Source organism: Saimiri boliviensis, chromosome 19 (assembly GCF_048565385.1).
Source record: "Saimiri boliviensis isolate mSaiBol1 chromosome 19, mSaiBol1.pri, whole genome shotgun sequence".
Lineage (NCBI taxonomy): Eukaryota > Metazoa > Chordata > Mammalia > Primates > Cebidae > Saimiri > Saimiri boliviensis.
Genome location: NC_133467.1, coordinates 21262599 through 21283177, shown reverse-complemented (window position 1 = coordinate 21283177; position 20579 = coordinate 21262599). Strand labels below are relative to the sequence as shown.

At 37.0% G+C, this 20579-nt stretch overlaps 2 protein-coding genes across 8 annotated transcripts in view; one reads left to right on the top strand and one right to left on the bottom strand.

Moving 5' to 3' along the window:
- Positions 1–8805, top strand: part of DNM3 (dynamin 3) — a 535391-nt gene extending 526586 nt beyond the window's left edge. For 3 of the 4 annotated variants that reach the window (XM_003925367.3, XM_003925368.3, XM_010336127.3), the window contains one exon: positions 3875–8805. In XM_003925367.3, coding sequence (XP_003925416.1) covers positions 3875–3944 — 70 coding nt within the window. In that variant the 3' untranslated portion in view covers positions 3945–8805. The remainder of the gene's footprint in view (positions 1–3874) is intronic. The other variant, XM_074390189.1, reaches the window with a different exon arrangement.
- The window catches only part of PIGC (phosphatidylinositol glycan anchor biosynthesis class C), a 48732-nt gene that overhangs the window by 9699 nt on the left and 18454 nt on the right, over positions 1–20579 (bottom strand). Inside the window, exon 1 of one of the 4 annotated variants that reach the window (XR_012515152.1) lies at positions 4923–4971. The exons of the other annotated variants lie outside the window; for them this stretch is intronic. The gene's annotated coding sequence lies outside the window, so the exon portion shown is untranslated. Of the gene's footprint in view, positions 1–4922; positions 4972–20579 lie in introns of those variants that run through there. 4 annotated transcript variants of the gene reach the window in all.

Here is a 20579-nt window from a genome sequence, read left to right as displayed (position 1 = left end):
TTGAAGTTGGCAACATCTTAGCATTGCCTATCAAGAAAATTCACCCTGAATTGCTTTCTAGTGGAGTGGTACATACAGATTTTTGTTGCTATTGTTTTAGAAAAAGATACATCAAATGCTTATTTCTTCCACAAGGGTTAGTGAGGAGCTCTTTAGGATTTTTATTTGCTGAGTACATATATGGGTTCCTTTAACTGAAACTAGGCATATTTCTAAGATATCATAGTTACTCTGACAGAACATGAACATTTTGTCTTTTATTCTTTTAATTATTAATTCACCATCTAGCTGTGTAGTACCTATTAAATGCAAGTCCTTAGGGACATCCTTAAAGAGCTCATAATGAATAAGTGATCCTGATTGATTAGGAAAAAAAAAACAGTACTCAGAACCACAGGCCATGCTAAGTTATGGGATATGGTAGTGAAGAAGACTAACAATAGACCTGGCACATAGCAGAACCGTATGTTCTCCTTGCCTCCCGTCTTGACTTCTTTCTGTAATTGCCTACTACTATTGTCGTCTTGTCCCAGCCACATGGTCCAAGGATTAAAGTAGAGATTAATGAGAATTTACTGTGCCATAATAGTATTTAAATATTTCTATTTTCTATCCCCACCATTGAATTCTTCCCTTCAGTAGCCATCATTTAAGTTCTAGTTTCACTCATTATAGACCTACATTCCCTTACAACTCGTAAGTTTTACATACAGTGGTTATAATCATGTTTGCCATTACTTTGACCACATTATTGTATTTTTACACTTCCCAGAGTGTATTCTCAGACTCTGAATTACAAATGTTTACCCCATTTTGCCACTTAAAATGGAATACCATAGTAAAGCTACTTGCATATTTGTTTTATTCTACTTATCTTCCATACTGAATAGATGCTGAGCTCTTTAAAGTCATGTAGCATGAGGTAGTCCACATATTAGATGCTCAATAAATAATGTATGAAATATATAACTGGAAGTCTTGTTATAGATCATCTAGTCTGAGTCTCCTGTGTCACAGATGAGAAAACTTCCGCCTAGAGAAGTTTAATGGGTTAATGATTGTACGATTTGGCAATTGGAGCTAGAATCTACATCTTCTGACTTCTGATCCAGGACTCTTTCTATGTAAACATAGTACCTCAAACATAAGCTTCAGACATGCCTTAAAAGTGTAGCATCCTTGACCTCACTAGACCTACTCACCTTGATCTAGCCTAGACTCTAGCCTGGCTAAACATCTTGTTTAGGCACTTTTCAGTCATTTCTTCATTTGTCCATTGTTCAGCAAATACTTAACCACTGCTTTCTATTCACATTGTACCAAATGCTGAATACACAGAATAAATGCAAAATATGTGGTTTCTTTTCTTAATGAAATTTTAATCTATATGGAGGGCACTGATAATAATCTAGTAAATAAATACATAATCACAAACAGGGTTACATGTTATGAAAGACACAAGTATGAAGTGATAGAGGAAGGCAGAGGAAGTGGGGAAAACTATGGGATGGTCCAGAAGGACTGAGAAATAACAGTTAAGTCAAGAACAAAAGGATCAAAGAGAAGTCAGTTTCATTCTTCTCTCTTGGCTACAAGCCTTGGTCCAAGCTATCACATATACATGAAACAATTTCCAATCTATCATGCACATGCTGTATCCTACTTCTCACTGAATTTGTAGTCTAAAATCAACTTTTTTTTTAATGAAATTCCCTAATTAATTTCATTATAAAAACTTCTGGTAGAATTTCCCTCCTTTAAGTTCAAATTCTGGCCATTTCTCTCCTCCCATCAGCCAACTGGTTAATTGCTAATAATACACTTCCATAGGTTACACGATTATCTGTCAAACTCCCTGAGGGTAGGGGGGCTTATTATTTGGTATTTATTCCAAATATCTACTAAGGAACTGAGCAGATACTTTAGAGTCACCAAGGATCTCAATTCTACATGTCACTTTAGCTTTTTTTTTTTTTTTTTTTTGCCATGGCTATGATTTACTCACAGAAATCCTTGTATTTATAAGACCAATGATATCACAAGCATTCATTAGTTATTTCTTGATTCTAGGAGGAACTTTCATTCATTCAGCTGTCAAACATTCAGTGACTGAATGACAAGCAGTGAGCTAGACACTACAGTTACATGAAGATGATTAAGACACAGCTCATTTCTAATCAGTAAAGATAACACATAAACCTAATTAGAGTTCAGTGGTTCAGTGTGATGACTAATAATAGAGATTTGTTGAGATGCTATAGAAACAACTGTATCAGGAGAGGGGAAAGCAGGTCAGAGAAGGCTTCACTGAAGTGAGTCTTGAATGATTAACTAGCAGTCCCAGAAGATGACCAAAAGGACATTAGAATGTAATTGCATGTAACACCATGCTAAACACTGTTATGAAACAAGTTAAGTGGGTGTGACCTGTGGCCTTCGGAAAGTTCATATCAAAGAAGAAAATTATGCAGATTCAAGATTCAGGACATAAGAACAAATATGGCCATTTTAAATGAAAATGGGGCTGGGTATCATGGCTCACAACTATAATTTCAGTGTTTTGCACCTCCCCCAAAAAAAGCTTTCCTTTAAAGCCTCTTAAACATTTTTCAGGTGCATGAAGTAAAAGGAACTCTACTAATATCTATGAGTTTGTGTTTATATAGTTAATATTTTCACCATTAATCAACTGTATCTATTCTGCTTTGATTTTTCTTTGATCTTGTAAATTAATTTTATAGTTCCATGATTTTTAAACAACATTTCATAATTGCTTTCTTAAATTTTTCTAACTTCACTTCTTCATACCTGAGAAATGACATTCAATTTGATCAATTTAGAATTTCTAATACAGAAGAAAATTTCATGACTCTAATTCCAGAAGGAGTCTTTCTGAAAAAATCAGTTGCAGAGTTTTACCAAAAAGAAACATTTCCATTTCTAAACTTTGTCAAATGTTGGGGGGGGTATAAAAATGTCAGATTTGGGGGGGTATAAAAATGACTGCCCAAGGTACCACCTATGAAGTCAAGTATGCAAATACAGTAAAACAACTTGTTAATATATTTAGGAAATAAATGTAGGAGTTCAAGAAATAAGTATAATAATAAGTAATAAATATTAGTAATGTTGAGACTCTTCAAATACAGTAATATTTTATTACCTAAAGTATGTTTACTCAGTAAACTCAGCTACCAGAAACATCCTTACCAACTAGAAAGTGAGTAACACTACTGTTACTAATACTAAAATCTTTAAGACCCACAATAGGAACTAGCACTCCTGCAATTTAAACAGGTACTCACACTGAGCGTATTTACACTTATTATAGAGAACTCTAAAAGTCTTGTTTTTCTGATGTTTAGTGCTCTGCAAATTACAAACAAAATATAGAACAAATTGGAGAAAGTTATAAAGGCAATGAGAAGTGATGACTAATAACCTGAGAGAAAGAAAAAGAAGAAAATTATATGTGAGAAACAAAAATTCAAAAGCCATCATTGTCTGAAACAATATACCTATTAGTTCCTGAAGTAGGCATAACAGTACAGTTTGTTCTATGTAATTATTATATTCTATTGGCTAAGATATATGCAGTATGTTTCAGATAGCATTGAAATAATTTTACATTTCATATTTTGGAAGGAGTGACCAGTTTTGAGAAAGATTTGCATATGAAAAAAGATGTAATTTTCATTAAAAACTATTAGATAAATGAAAGCTGACAATGTTAAAATCATTACAGATTGTAACCACCTCTGCTGGCCTGTATGTGCATGAGCATGTGTGTAATGGCTCTTTCTCCGTGTCCTTGGAACAGCATTCTGCTAAATATTCTACTTATTTCTTTACCTTTCTCTTTCTTTCCTTCTAGCCGGAGACCACCCCCATCACCAACTCGTCCCACTATAATCCGCCCACTAGAATCCTCCCTGTTAGACTAAATGAAGTATCTGGCATGGCAATTAATCACTAATGAATTATGTGAAAGCAACATATTTGATAACCGTTGCAGTAAATCATGAGTAGTCGCATGTGTGGACATCAGTAGGCAAGTAACCAGTTTTACTAATGCATTCATCACTCATCTTCATTGCTTATGGTATGTCAAACCTTTGGGGTTTGACTCTTGAAAACTGCTGACCTTTAGAGGCTTTATATGTTGTACTGACCAAGGTAGGTTTGTATAGCAGCCCTATATTCTGGGGATTATTTGCCTACCATGGCATATATTTGAAATTGCTTTGGATAAGTTTTCTAGGCTATCTACCAGGTAGCTCATTAAATATAATTCTTCAGATATGATATAGTGGGCTTAGACCTAAGCCATACATATTCCTTTTCCCACATTCTGTTTAGGATGACAGTAATTCTGTTGTCTACCATTAATGCTACCACCTACTCCGTAATCACCTATTTAGCTCCTCTTTTCTTCCTTTTTATTTTATAAGACTGCTAGGAAGTGATTTTTTAAAATTAGGATTCCTTAAGAATAAACTTTTCCAAAAGCACGAGGTAGTTTGCAAAGGAAAAGTCTGCACTGTTTGCTCTAAAGAGCTTCTCCTCATTCCAGTGTGTTTTGCTTCATGCTAGAAGCATATGCAACAGTGAATCAAAGCTTCTTTTTTTTTTGTTAGTCAATAAATTTGGCTAATTAGTTTCAGAGTTCAAGGAAGAAGCAAAATATCACATCTGTAGTAGTGTTGGGAGAAATATAATTTCTTTATTTATATTCACCTCGTGGTAGGTTATATTGAAGACTGAATGGAGAATGTTTACTTTTCTAATTGCTCTAATTTTTGGCATAGCTAACTACACTTTGATACTAACTCCAGTTTTACCATTATTATTTTGGTTAGAGAAAAAAAAATTCACTCTTTACATGCTAATTTGTTATCCTGTTATATAAGAATTTATCCTACCTTTGAAACAGGATCAGTGTAACTTTCTATCCATTCTAGGCTTTCTTAATAAATCTTGAGGCTATGGGATAATCACATTTAAAGGTGGTTCCTGAAATGAAGTAGAAGATGACATGGGTAAGAGCAGAGCTCACACTCTTACAGTTGTACTATTTCAAAGTCCCTATCCAGGTCACTCCAGAGAAGGGTATTGAAACATTAAGAACTAAAGCAAATCTGCAATTTCTTAAGATTTCTAAAATTTACCAGAACAGTTTAGCCTGGGGGTTAATAGTTCAGTCTTGAAGCTAAGTTTTGGTCTACCTAGGACCAAATGATTCACATGTAGGAAACAGCCAGAAACCAACTGGAATTTTGTGTGCTAACTGTTCCCAGACAGCAGAGCAAGTATTCACTGAGTGGGGGTGTCCCATGACACTATGTCATATTCTACAAAAGTAAATCAGGTTTCACCAACTGAAATGTCTCCCTTTGAAAGTAGCAAATATGATTTGTATGTTAACTTAACTTTAATTTCCTGTGTAGTTTATACCCAGAGCAGATACCCATAAAGTATAAAGTAAAAACTTTTAACCATTATTAAAAAGAGAAGTTACCATGTTGAATGGTGTTGTATTGAACTTATTCTAAAGCTTACAGCTAGCCCACTGATAATTGTTAAAAATCAGAAAATACAGGATTTACATAAAGGGCATTTCAAGTTTTAAGGTTATAAGTGATTGTATAAAAACATCACAATCCTAAATCCTCTTATGTCTCACCCCCAACCCCAAACTGGGGGAAAAAAGTTAACTCTTTGTGAATGGAACCAATGCACAAGATACATAGCATATTTAAAAAATACTGTCTCAGCTAAATGGAAAAATGTTAAGCAAACATCCATAGTAAAACAAATAATCTTCAGTGACATCTTTTTATAAAATTTCTTGTTTTTAGGATTCCCTTTGCTTCTTCCTTTGAATTCGCTAAAATAGGCAGCTAACGGATTATATACTTCAGGGTTTGGCTTTGTGCTAAATGTGGTTTTGCGTTTTGCTGTATTTCAAAATTTTCCTTCTGTTAAAGGAAAATATTGTGAATAACCACTGGTGTGTTCTTAGATCAGCACAAACCATGTCAAAAAAAATTGGAGATTTTTTTTTCCAATCTTCTTTCCACTGATCTTAGGCAGTAATAAACAATGGCATTTGTAATCTTTGGCATTTGTTTTTAGATTATAGTCCCACAGTTGCACTGTCCCAATTGTCTCCCTTTGTGGGTGCCTTTTTTTGTTCTTTCCTCCTAAGTTATTTCTAATAGAACCTAGCCTACTGTAGAATTTCAGTGACATTGGAGAATATTTTTAGTTGGCTGCAGTACTATGTCATATTATTAGTATGAATCTCATTTCCCAAAGGGTTTGTATTCTGCTAAAAAGAGATGCCAATGTTGAATGAAGTCTGAAACTCTAGGATGTGCATAGTTTGACGTGCAGCTTGCACACCAGGCCTTAAGATGGGAATGTAGCTTAAATGAGCTTTCTGTTTCCCATACCATTTCTAATCTTTTGTGTAATTTCCTCTTAACTGATTGCTCTAATATTGTAAACACAATAGATGTAGCTCTATCATGTCTAGCATAATAAAAAAAATCAGTGTTTTTAGGATTTGGGAAAATAAACTGTATATGTTTATTTGATAGGTAAATACAGTTTTATTGTCACATGCTAATTATTGCATGCATATTGACTAATTGGAATAACCATTCACTCAATTATGGACAGATTATTGAAATAGTATTAATTTAGAACAGGTATATTGCATTTCTAAAAATCATCTACCAAGGTTACTCATCTGAATATTGCTTTTAGATGTGTTTTATAACATCATAGATGAGCAGTAGAGTCTGTTTATTAGCAAATTCCTATTTGTTCCAATACAAACTCACTTTATTCTAAAGTATATTAATGAAACCAGTTCCTGTGATGTAACTATAAGCCTTCTGGACTTAGAATTAAAAAGTGGTCATATAGATTAATTTTGTGACTTTTTAGTATAGACTGTAGCCATAATTCTTAAATATGAAATGGGACCTAATACCAGTATGTGATAAATGTTGATGTCTTCTGTGTACAAACACATTTTCTATGCATGTGTCTCTGTGTATATGGTATATACTTAGTAAGTATATTTCTGTAAGTACGTGTATTTTACGTTCATTTGTGTAGGTACGTTTAAAAATACTTGTTAAAATGCCACAAGCATGAGTGTGATTGTATGTGCATTGTGTGTATATATATAAATATATGTATATGTATGGTTGTAAATATCTGTGTATACATGTACTTAGTATGTGTGGTATCAGTATATTTTTTAAACTGTGTTAATACAGCAGCTAGCTTTGGATGATCTGCCATAACATGTGACAACAATGGTTCATTTCTCATAATTTTGAGTTATACAAAATTTTCTAACTCTAGATTATAGTCATTTTGAGAGGCACAAAGCTCATAAGTACCATGACAACATGGCAATATCCATAGACATTTGTATCTGAATCTAAAGCACTTCTATCTAAGAAGGAATCACCAATATTTTTGGATAAGAAGTAAAACCTCTGGAGACCTAGCTTTAAGATCTCTAATTGGAACTACAAATTATTTTTGGATTGCTGAGCTGAAACTTAAAAAGCTAAAGTGATCTACATAGTCATTTTTTCTCTATGGTAGAAGTTAAAAAAAAAAAAAAAAAGGGATACAGCAACATGAAAGTAGTATATTTTTCTGAGGAAATTTGCTAAAACTGTAAGGGAGAAGCTATCTAATACCTGGGAGGTAGGTCATCTAGTTTTTCAGGTAAATACTTTTTCATTTGGCAAATGGCATAATTATTTGAAAGTGATAGGAATCACCTCAAAATGAAGGAAAAGCCTAATAAGTCTCTAACTGTTGAACTCGTGAAAGATGATAGTAAGACTTAAGCCATGAGTTTTCTATCATTTCACTTAGAGGACTACTATCTGTGAGCTCAGAGTTTAATGTAAATGAATCTAGATGATTTTGGAGAAATGATTACTAGTTCACCAGATCGTTTATTACATTCTAAAAGGCTCAAATGTGTCTCCTAGATAACCTTATTCATCCTGTCTAGTTGGTATGTTTAAAATTATGTGGTGCTGTGTATGTGAAACTTTAAGAATATTTTTGAAGCATATGTAATATATGCATTGCTATTTGTGTGTGTGTGTCTTTGTATATATGTAAGAGTGTGTGTATGTATGAGAGCAAGAGAGAGGAAACTCAAGGAAGAGTCTTCTGTCTGTCTTAAGACCTGTTCATACTGGTATATTGGTGATACTTCTCACCTCTGGTCAAAGGTTTCACACATGGCTCAGCTCAAGTTATTAATCTCTTTTTAATTTTTACCCTTGAATTCCTTAAACTTTGCTCATTATGTAATTTTTAAAAATTATGACCAAAAATTACTCTGTCTAACCTCTTGCATTGTCTGCTACCAATTTGTTAAAAATTATTCCCTCCAATCAGCAATTCCACACTATTACTTGATTTGTGTTATAATTCCTGTGTACGGCCTTTGTTTTGCTTGCTTGTCTATTTTTACTTTCCCTTTTTTGGGTCAAATTTCTCTTTTGCTTTTTTTGAAGAAGGAATATACAGAAGCAAAATCTTGTCTTCTCTGTTGATTCTTTAATTAACATGAGCCAGATACTTTCCACTGTCTTCTTGGCACTTTCAGGATTTCTTAATGCTGATATATGGACTCTTTGAATGGAATTTTTGAAGCAAAGTCCTAAAGCTTGTATCATTCTGGAAGGTCACATGTACCTATTGTGAAAATGTGAAGCTGTATTTCTGAAGCTGAAATAAATTATAACATTTGAAGGACCCCTTTCCTCATTCTTGTATATATTTGAGTCATGTCTATGCATTTCAATAATATCTGAGTGCTTTAAATATTTATCATTGTTTTGATTAGATTCTCCCAGAGTTACCAAAGTACAGAATGGATAGCATTTTGCATTTTTGTCATTAACTTGGAGAAAGATGAGATTTTTAAAGGGAACAAATTGGACAAATCAAAAGTAGGAGAGTGAGAGTCATTGTGTTTCTAATTTGAAGTCATTATTGGAATAGATTGAGGGACACAAACCTTAGCTGGAGGGTATGATGTGACAGTTGCCAAGAAGCACCATGACATTTTGCTGTTGAAAAGGAAGTATTTATTTTAAAAAATCCTGGAAAGTGGTAGGAGGAAAGATGGTGTGCCCAAATGTTAGGTCCACAGAAGGCATTTCTTATAGCAAACATTTGAGCTGCTGACCCAACAATTAGCCTCTGTTATTTGTTCATTGCACATAGAGAGGAGAATCTGCCCCCTTTCAGTTTCCCCAGTTTTAAGAGAACATATTCAGAAAATGAAAGAATGACACATCTTTGTCCTAGGAGTTTCCAGAGACTAGAGGAAGATTCTCTATTACAAGAGTTTTGATGACAAGTTGCTTATCAATTGACATAGTTCCAGATTGTCCCATCTAAATGCAGAAGACAAGAAGGGGAAAGGAAGAGAGGGATGTTGGTTTATTTTCTTTCTATGATCAGGGCATGCTCATTGTGAAAAGATGAACTGAACAGATTGTTGTGTTAATGTACTCTTTCCAGTGGAAATTTCTTTCTCTTATCTATATGTTTTCCATGAGTGGAACATCTATACCTTCAAAGGAAGCTTCTTACTGGAAGAAAGATTCTGGATAAGAATCATACTGTATACTTGTGTTCTGTCTGATTTAACTGCATGATTTTGAAGTATGTTAATAATATATTCAGAATAGTTTCTAAAGATAATTTCCAAAAACAAAGAAACTTATCGTAACTATTTGGCAATTCTTCATTTGTGTTTTAAAATAGCTCTGGCACCGGTGTAAACATATGCTCAATCTGTTTCCAAGATTTTTGTATTTCTGATGGAAACTTTAAATTTCATACTGTGAAACATGTTTGGTATTTGGGTTAGACTGACCTCATACTTTGCTTCAAAGCACTTCAACACACGCCTGGCATGGCCACTTTTCAGACCTGTTACTAGTGTTATTTTACATGATGGCAGCCTAATAATTAGAATACATATAAAAGATATTGGCTAAAACTACAACCTTAATTCAAAATTTCCCAAAGTACCTCCCATGAGATCTTAATAAGTTTTACATACACATATACCAAGTGTTTTTTGGCCAAATATTCTTGAGAAATAATGACTAAAAATTAAATGTTTCTTTATTGAAAGACTTTACAGAAGCCTTAAAATCAGACTGTATTGTGAATCTCCAAGAGATGAGTAATGTCTACATATTTCTCAGACTTATTTGACCATAGAGCATCTACAGAACTAGTGTCCTGAAGCACATACTCCTTCAGTGGCTTTAAGCCAGAGGAAAAGCCATTCAGTATGATTTCCTCAGTACAGACTCTCACTAACAAAAAGTTGGATGATAAAATCAAATGTAACTACTCAGGAGGCTGAGGCAGGAGGATCAGTTCAGTCTAGGAGTTTGAGACCAGCTTGGCAACATAGCAAGACCTCATCTCTTAAAAAAAAAAAAAAAAAAAAAGTTGTTGTTTTTAATTAGCTGGACATGGTGGCTCATGCCTGTAGTTCCAACTACCAGGGAGGCTGACACAGGAGGATCACTTGAGCTCAGGAGTTTGAGGCTACAGTGAGCTATGATCATGCCACTGCACTCCAGCCTGGGGAGCAGAATGGGACTCCACCATCTCTTAAAAAAGAAAAAGGCCAAATGTAAGAGCAACAAGAGCTCTCAACTAAGGACAATTCATCTGGAGCTCTGGCACTTTGTCAAAGCAGTTTCTGAGTCTTAAGGAGGAAAGTCACATAGGAACAGGTGGTCTGAAGGCAGTTTAGAGACATACTGAGTTTTAATGCAACTTACATAGGATTCAGATAATTTTCTACCTTACCTTTTCTCTCTGATTCTCCAAAAAAGAGATTCTTTAAGTTACCTCCATGAGATTATTGTGAAGGAAGGGATCCAGTTGATTTAAGATTAATCATCAGAGAAGAATGTTGAAAAATACCTATTCCTATTGCCTTTCTTTTCTCCCTTTCCCAAGCCTTCAGGCTCACCCGCTGCTCTGCGTTATTAACTTACCTAAATGATGGGCAAAAAAAGCAAACAGAATTTTTTGTGAGTTTTGAGACTGAATCTCACTCTGTTGCCCAGGCTGGAGTGCAGTGGTGTGATCTTGGCTCACTGCAACCTCCATCTCCTCAGTTCAAGTAATTCTTCTGCCTCAACCTCCCCAGTAGCTAGGATTACAAGCACATGTCACCATGCCTGGCTAATTTTTGCATTTTTAGTAGAGACGGCATTTCACCGCATTGGCCGGGCTGGTCTGGAACTCCTGCATCAGCTTCAAAAAGTGATCCCCCTGCCTCAGCTTTCCAAAGTGCTGGGATTACAGGGATGAGCCGCTGTACCCAGCCTTTTTTTGTGAGATTTTAACAGAAAAGAAAAAAGAAGATTTTAACAGAAAAGAAAAAAGCTATAAGGAAGACCTCATCAGACATCTTGCCAGAAGAATGTCACCATAAGACCAAATTGCAGCATTGACATAGAGCCAAGAGAATGTGGATAATTCATCATTCTTGTTAATAATTGAGTCTTTTATATATGACTTATACCCATGTTCCAGATACAGCATTTCCAATCTCCGTTACCTGTTTTGGCCAAAACATTCTGCTTTGAAGTTATTTTTCAGAATGCTTAAGAAAATATAACCTGAAATTATAATCTTGATTAGGTAGATTTGTTTATATGCTGAATACTAGTATGATGAGCTTAAGAATTTGTTAGCAATTCAGTATTCCAATTTAGTACTGCAACTTTCATATGGAAGTGGCAATTGTATGAGTACCTTTGTAGCTCTACATGTAAAAAGCCTAAATATTTGCAGCACTTGCCTTTAAGCATTTCACCACTGTATAATATAAAAATTCTGCAAAAGAAAGAGCAAAAACCCCAACTGCCCATAGCCTCAATAGAACTAACTTTGACCCAGTAAATGGTGTCATCATCAACAATGCTTTTTCAGCAAAGAGAGGAAGGTTAGATACACTAAAGTGAACATTAAAAGAAAAAGCTTTCTGAGATATAAATGTCACCCTGACGTTTCAAGCAAACATTCTAGCTGTCAGTGGAATATATTCCAAGACATAAAGTTTCGGGTCCTGTTGCTCAATCAGAACACCAAGCTGGCTCAAACAGGAAAGCGTTTTGGCATATGCTAACAGAATGTCCCTTTAGCACTGCGGACTTGCTGTTCAGTTTAATGGCTCACCTCCCCACCCTGCTGAGGTAATTAAAGTGTTCTAAAGCTCCTTCAGAAATCAAAAATAGTTTCTGTTTTCTGGGCAGGTGATAAATCTTACTAAGCTCGACAGAAATTTAATTACAGTTTCTTCTTGGAAACACCAGGGATAGCCATTACCTGCATCTCTAAAGCTAAAGCTTTGCAGACCCTCGAGCCCCTGCCCCAGCCCCACAGTTGAAAGGTTAGGTACCAACCACAAGTTCTCCATCATTTAAATGGATGAGAGGCCTCTTTAGTGTAGCCAGCTTAAAGTGGGCTGAAGAAAAATTAATTTTGGACTTTGGGGAAGGTAAGATCATTTTTTTACCACTGCCCAGAAATAGAGCAGTCCATTTGGCTCCATTAACATCTCATAGAAAATGAAAAAGAAGTTACTCTGTTTTTAAGTCTTCTATAAAAGACTTCATTGCTCCACTCACTGAAGTGTTACAAGAATAGGATGGAAGTGACTATGTTGTTGAACAAATGGATAAGAAGTCAAAGAGAGTAGGGTCTTGAGATAACCTCACCATTCTACAGCTTGCTATAATGTGGAGTTCGTTAACGATTTGGTCAGAAAGGGGAAATTAAAATATAGACTTCTGCCAGAAACCAGAGGGAAAGCTTTATTTGGCCTGCTGTTTTCCTACTTACAAAGCTGTTCATTGCAGTGTAGAGTTTACTGTATTTTCTCTAGGTGCAAATCATCTCCTTGCTGAATGCCAGAAACGGTGATGTCAAATGAAGCACAACTTAGACCTCATTTCACTATCCATGGGTTTGATGAAATGCAAGGCAGCCCAGGGAAATGGAGAAAGATCCAGCCGACCAGATTTCATTTGCCCTGGGCCCACTTCAGAATAAATCAGAATTGCAGTTATACCTAGCTCTTAGAGGAAAATCCTAGAAAATCCTGGGGTCCCCATGGACCAGACCTAACCTCCTAGTTTCTCTAGGCCTGAATCCAGGTTATTACACATCAGGACTACTCACCTGGAGCAAATTCTGATTTACAAATCCTTTTTTTCTGAAATCAACCTCTGGCATTCTCTGCATTGTGATTATGTTGCTCATTTGATCTCTTGAGACCTTCTAATTTACCTCACTTAAAAAAAAAATTTCGCCTGCCATTATCTACATCAACTCCCTCTCCCCCTATGGAGATTTCACAACATTCATTGAAATCTTTGAAAATAATTGAGTGTCACAAAATCAGGATTGGGAATCAAATATGCAAGTTATAAAGGTATTTGGCTCTGGGACTAGTTCCAGTTCTCCTAAAACTACATGGACTTATCATTCCACGGTGCAAAATAAGAAGCTTTTTCAGTGAGCTCAAAATGGGTCATAGCTAGCACATTGCTAATAGTCAAGAAAAGTCCTGGGAACTTAACTTAGCCATGTGATGTCCTTTCATTTCCCTTGCGTGTCTGCATGTTTTTGTGTGTGATTTGAATTTGACTTTTGTGAGCTATTTTTTCATGCTATTTTTAAGGTTTATTTTCGAATTTAAATATTGTTTTCTTCCTCTGCATCCACGTTTTTCTTTTTGTTACTTTGTTTTGTTTTGTTTTTACTAGGCGACCCCCTCCTGCAGTTCCAGGACGACCATCCTAACCCCCATCCTTCATCTCCTTTTGTTTTCAACAACATGCCTATCCATGGTATTTAAAAGCTTTTCATTTGCACTATATGTCATATGTACATAAAAACTTTTATTTTTCATCCATGTCTATAATAAAAACAAAGTTTATTCTATATAAAAATGAAGTGTGTTCTGTTTCTTTTTTTTAAAGAAGATCTAAATTTTAAAAAGAATGTGTTTCAACTAAAACAAGGTAAGGTGGATATATTATGTGTTTTTTTAAGGAGCTTAATCCAAATGTTCTTAAAGCAATTGTGATTTAAGATGGTCTTTGGTAGAGACTAATAATCTATCTTCAAGTGAAATTTCTGTCCAATAGAAGAATAAAAAGAAAAAAAATTTATGGATGTCTAGAAAAGACACAGAGACTAAATAATTGCAATCCATCTCCAGGAATGCCATTTTTACTTCTTATTGCACCAAAATATTTTTAGAAAATATTTTTGTTTTTCTATAACAAATTCTTATTGTTTTTTCAAACACTCTTGTAGGAGATAAAATGTAAGATCATGGAAAAAACTGTAGGGCTAAAACACATAAACCTCATAAATTCTATATGGCAAATTCAAGGAAGAAAAACCATATCATTCAGAAAAAAAGTAAGACAAGGAAATCTTGCCACTTTGAGAAGAAAAACTCTTCATGATGTTAGTAAAGCACGAGAAAAATGGAATCCATATAAATCTGAAGGAAAAAGGAACTTTCTTTATTCCTCTATCCTCAAATGGTAATTCTAACACTAAAAATTTAATCTATAATTTTTTAACAAGCATCCCAAAGATGTATCTAAATAAAATGTTTATTATTAAGGTAATATAGTAAATTTCACCAAATATGTGATCTGAAGCCTTCCCAAAGGTTTGAGATTTAATTCAAATTTTATTTTTTCAATTTATGTGGCCTAAATTGGAACTTAAAAGTAATCCTTCTCAAATGAGATCACTCTGAATGTTCTCCCTTTCAGCATATTAAGATAGAAAATTACAAGACAAGAGAATCAAAGAATCATTCATCAGTTCTATTTACTTCACATCTGACCTAGGTAAGCCCTGGCAAAAGAGGTATGTGGAAGATGTGGGCAGGAACCCGCAATTGTAAAAGGGAGAGTCCTCATTAGTAATGCTCTTTCTTTGGACCACAATTTTTTTTAAGGATTGGGTTCTCCACTCAAAAATGAAAAATCAGTTTCTTGGTTTAAATATTCATATGGCATGTTACATTTTTTAGTTGTATCCCGAGTCCAGTGACTACTACTTACAATCACTGGCAACTAAGAAAGTTCAAAGGCTGCAAACCAAAACATCAACTGAAGCTCTTCTATAGCAGGAGGGGATTGAGTTGATGCAAAATAGCACACAGCATGAAGTCTTTTGTCCTTCCTTTCCCCTCTTCCAGGCATTTGATCTTTAAATCAATATTCTTATTGGATAGTGTTCATTTCAATAGACAAAATGTACCTAGATGATACCTCTCTCCACATAAAAACAGAAGTTGTCAAAGAGAAGGTTTTCTTCAATTCATTTTGTCTTAAACATGGACTTATTTTTATATGCAGTGTTACACAGTTTAGATGTCTAAAACTGACATTGACCTGATGAATGATGAGAAGGAAAAACTCCAGTCATAACAGAATGAAATGATAACCTTACTTTTCCTTAACAAAGAAGTACTTTTTCTTTAACAAAGAATCAAAGTATTCCCCTATCCCTTCCTTGAACTCTACAGGCAAGAAAAAAGAGGGTAGGGGAAAGGGATGGCCGGGCAGCCTAGAAAATATGCTAAGGTTTGTTAACATGTATTTAGTAAATAGTGTTTCTATGTTTCATAATGTACCTTTCCCCAACTCTTCCTACCTCTACCTCCACGCCTCATGTTTAATAGAGTTGAAAAATTACTCCCCCCCTTCTTCAAACTTAATCATAACTCAGGATAGCCAGGAAGAGCCAAACTATTATGCCTCTAATAAACATAATATTCCTTATATATTTTCATTCCTTTATGCATCAAACATTTCTTGAATTCATTACAATGTCCTAGACCCTGGGAGCACCAGAGAAGTAAAAGAATAAAAGTAGCTTACAAAATAGCTAAATAAGGAATTACAATGTAGTGCTATAATAAGAGAAAAGTTTGGTTGTCTTTCCAGGGAGAATTGTTCCGACTTCAGTACTGAAGCAGCTATTTGAGTTTTAGCATCCTATTATCAACTTTACCCAACACACACTAATGTTCCAGAACATGGTGATTTTGACTTCTGACAAAGAAAGGAATACTAGAACTCATTTCAGCCAATCAGAAACCAAACTTTTCATTCTGAATGGAATTATATGATTCAAGGTCTAAATCACATAGGTATTGGTAGAGAAAAAGGCATACTGGTATTGAAATTGTAAAGTGGCCTGTTTACTTTATGTCCTAACAAAAACGCTTTGGATTCAGGTACTCCACAGCAGTCTTCCACCGGCCACAGTGAGGGAGCTAGGTCTCCCCAGTCTCCAGCTAGAAAAACTCAGAATATCTAAAGGCATGAAAGATGGAAAGAAGAGAACTAAAGGTAGGAGAAAAATAAATAAAACTTCCAGTCCTTTCCTTATGTGGCTTCCCTGGTAAATGTTTGTAAGCCTTGGAGGCCATGTAAATATTGAGGGGTGTTTCAACAGACATCCTAGAAGTTGAAAGCCAAAAGGAGGTAAGGAAATAACATCTGATGTTCAGTTACAGGTGAAGATACTTTTAATGGGTTTGGGACATGATAAACTTCAATGCTCTTTATACCGCAGTTTGAAAAAAAAAAAAAGCTGTACTTGCCAATATCTTTTATAACTCAGCATTAAGTATGATTCTTTTTAAATCCTCAGAAAATTGATACCAGATTCTTTAGTGCAGTTCCCTGAGATTCTGAAGTAAACCTTCTCAACTGTGAATGCATTTAAATCAATGAACCTCAGTCACAGGAAGTTAAGGTTGCTGAGAAAGAAAAAAATTGTATAGACTTTTATAATTACTAGGGCTTAAATCTGAATAAATCACATCGAGCTTATGACACCGTACCACTATATGTTTCCTATTTAAAGGGACATACTAGCTGCCTCCATTACCACAGTACAGGTGCTCAATGACTTATGATGGGCTTACAGCTCAAAAAACCATCACAAGTTGAAAATATTGTAAGTCAAAAATGCATGCAATACCCTGAGGAACCCATGGTAAAGTAAAAAAGTCCTAAGTTGGGGAGTATGCAGAGCAGGATGTCCAAACAGAAGTCTCCACTGATTGTTCTCCATGCATGAACACCAAATTTAACAACTATCTACCACAAAAAAAAACACCTTCATAAGAACCAAAACTCAGGTGAGTGATCACAGTACCTAGTTTTAACTTCATATTGCTGAAAGAAGCACCAAAGAGGGTAAGAAAGACAATCTTGAATTGCTGACACCACCTCTCCCCCATCCGCTGGCAGCAGCCACACAGTGTGGAGAGAGAATCTGTGCACTTGGAGGAAGAGCACAGCGATTGTGGGAGCCTAGAATTCAGTGCTGCCGACACTGGGCAGAACTCAGCAGTTGCCACTGGAGGGCGCATTTAGACCACCCCTAGCCAGAGGAGAATTGCCCATCCCACCTTTCAGAAACTGAGTTTCGGCTTCTACCACCATGGGCTAAAGTGCTCTGAGGTCCTAAACGAACTTGAAAGCCTGTCTGGGCCACAACAACTGCAACTCCCAGGCAAGTCCTAGTGCTTTGCTGAGCTCAGCCAGTGAACTGGGGAGCATGCGATCTAGTAAGACACCAGCCAGGATGGCTAAGTGCTTATATCACCCCTACCCCAACCCTAGGCAACACAGCTTATGGCTCCAAAACAGACTCCTTCCTTTGCTTGAGGAGAGAAGAGGGAAGAGTGAAAAGGACTTTGTCTTGCAACTTGGATACCAGTTCAGCCAGAGTAGGATAGGGCACTGGGCAGAATCCTGAGGCCCCCATTGCAGGCCCTAGCTCTTCGATGGCATTTCTAGACAAACCCTGGGCCAGAAGGGAGCCCACTGCCTTGAAGGGAAGGACCCAGTCACGGCAGATTTCATCACATGCTAAATGAAGAGCCTTTGGACCCTGAATAATCAGTAGCAGTAGCCAAATAGTACATACCATGGCCTCAGGTGAGACTCTGAGATGCCCTGGCTTCAGATGTGACCCAAAAGGCAAAGGGATGAATAAAGGGGACTCTGTCTTGAGCTTAGGTGCCAGGTCAGCCATAGTGAGACAGAGCACTAAGCCAGCTCTTTGGGTCCCTGATTCTAGTCCTTGGCTCTTGGATGGCATCTCTGGACCTATTCTGGGAGAGGGGCACCCACTGCCCTGAAGGGTAAGTCACAGGCCTGGCAGCAGCCACCACATGCTGGCAGAAGAGCCCTCAGGCCTTAAGTGAACATTGGCAGTATCCCAGTAGTACTCCTCGTGGGCCCGTGTTGCTGTTGGACTTGAGAAGAAACTCCTCTGCCTGGGGAAGGGGAGGGAAGGATGGGAAGGACTTCAGGAGTTTTGGCACCAGGTCAGCCATAGTAGAATACAACACCAGGTAGATTTCTAAAGTTTCCAACTCCAGGCGCAGACTCCCAGACAGCATCTATGGACTTACCCATGGCCCAGGGGAACTTGAGCTCCTGAAGAAAAGGACACAACCTGGCTGATTTTGCTACCTGCTGATTGTAGAGCCCTAGGACCTTGAGCAAACATAGATGGTAGCCAGTTAATAGTTACAGTGGGCCTTGGGCAAGACCCAGTGTTGTGCTGGCTTCAGGTCTGACCCAGGGCAGTCCCAGTGATGGTGGCCACAGGGACATTGGTGTCGCCCCTCCCCCAGCTCCAGGCAGCTCAGCACGGAAAGGGAGACTCTGTTTGTTTGGAAAAAAGTAAAGGAAGAGAACAAGAGTATCTGCCTGGTAATCTAGAGAATTCTTCTGGATATCATCTAGGACAACCCAGGTGGTACCTCTATGAGTCTGCAAGAGCCACAGTGTTACTGGGCTTGGGGTATCCCTTAATGCAGATATGGCCACTGTAGAGTGGCCAAAAACTTAGATCATAACACCCAAGTGCCTTCAAATACCTGGAAAACATTCCCAAGAAGGACAGGTACAAACAAGCCCAGACCAGACACTGATGATAAGCATCCACACACATAAGACCATCCAGGAAAACATGACCTCACCAAACTAAATAAGGCATCAGTGACCAATACTGAAGAGACAGAGACTGTGACCTTTCAGCCAAGGAATTCAAAATAGCTGTTTCGAAGAAATTCAAAAAAATTCAAGATAACACAAAGAGGGAGAATTCAGAATACTATCAAATAAATGTAACAAAGAAATTGAAATAAAAGAATCAAGCAGAAATTCTGGAGTTGAAAAAATGCCATTGACATATTGAAGGATGCATCCATCGGAGGCTCTTAGTAGAACTGATCAAGCAGAAGAAAGAATTAGTGAGCAGAAGCCAGGCTGTTTGAAAATACAGAGAGGGGACAAAAGAATAGGCCGGGCGCGGTGGCGCAAGCCTGTAATCCCAGCACTTTGGGAGGCCGAGGCGGGTGGATCACAAGGTCGAGAGATCGAGACCAACCTGGTCAACATGGTGAAACCCCATCTCTACTAAAAATACAAAACATTAGCTGGGCATGGTGGCACGTGCCTGTAATCCCAGCTACTCAGGAGGCTGAGGCAGGAGAATTGCCTGAACCCAGGAGGCGGAGGTTGCGGTGAGCCGAGATCGCGCCATTGCACTCCAGCCTGGGTAACGAGAATGAAACTCCGTCTCAAAAAAAAAAAAAAAAAAAAGAATAATTCCAAGTTGAACCATTGTGTGTCAGAGACTATCTGTAAATGTTGGTTTTTGGTATTTTTTTTGATGCTACAAGTTACTATTGAATCTAAATACTGTCAACATATTAAGATCAGACTAGGTGGCCGGCTACTGGTTATGTCAACACTATAAACTCCTACTCCCACACTCAGTTTTTAATCAAACCAAATTTTACAGTACATTATATCACATCCTAATTTTCAGCCCTAGTTCATATCTTCAATGAACCTCATGAACATGAGCCATGAGTAGCTTGTAAAGAAAGCCTCAGCAAGCCCCGGAAGACCAAGGAGACCTAAAGATTCGCAAGGCAGTAGCCAAGAAGTCACTAATGTGGGTTCTGCCTTTCAAAACAGCTACCAACGAAGTATTTTGATGTTCCACATAACATTATCAAAAAATTAGCCTTTCAGGCATTTAGGGGTTATATTCCCTTCTCATTTTTTTTTTGTTTTGTTTTGTTGAGATGGAGTCTCACTCTGTCACCCAGGCTGGAGTGCAGTGGCATGATCCATGCTCACTGCAACCTCTGCCTCCTGGGTTCAGGCGATTCTCATGCTTCAGCCTCCAGAGCAACTGGAACTACAGGCACTTGCTATCACACCCATTTAATTTTTGTATTTTTAATAGAGATGGGGTTTCACCATGTTGGCCAGGCTGGTGTTAAATTCCTGACCTCAAGTGATTGGCCCACCTCAGCCTCCCAAAGTGCTGGGTTTACAGGTGTGAGCCTCCGTGCCTGACCTCTTTACTGTTATCTCTGAGGGTACACTCAGAAAGCAATGGACAGC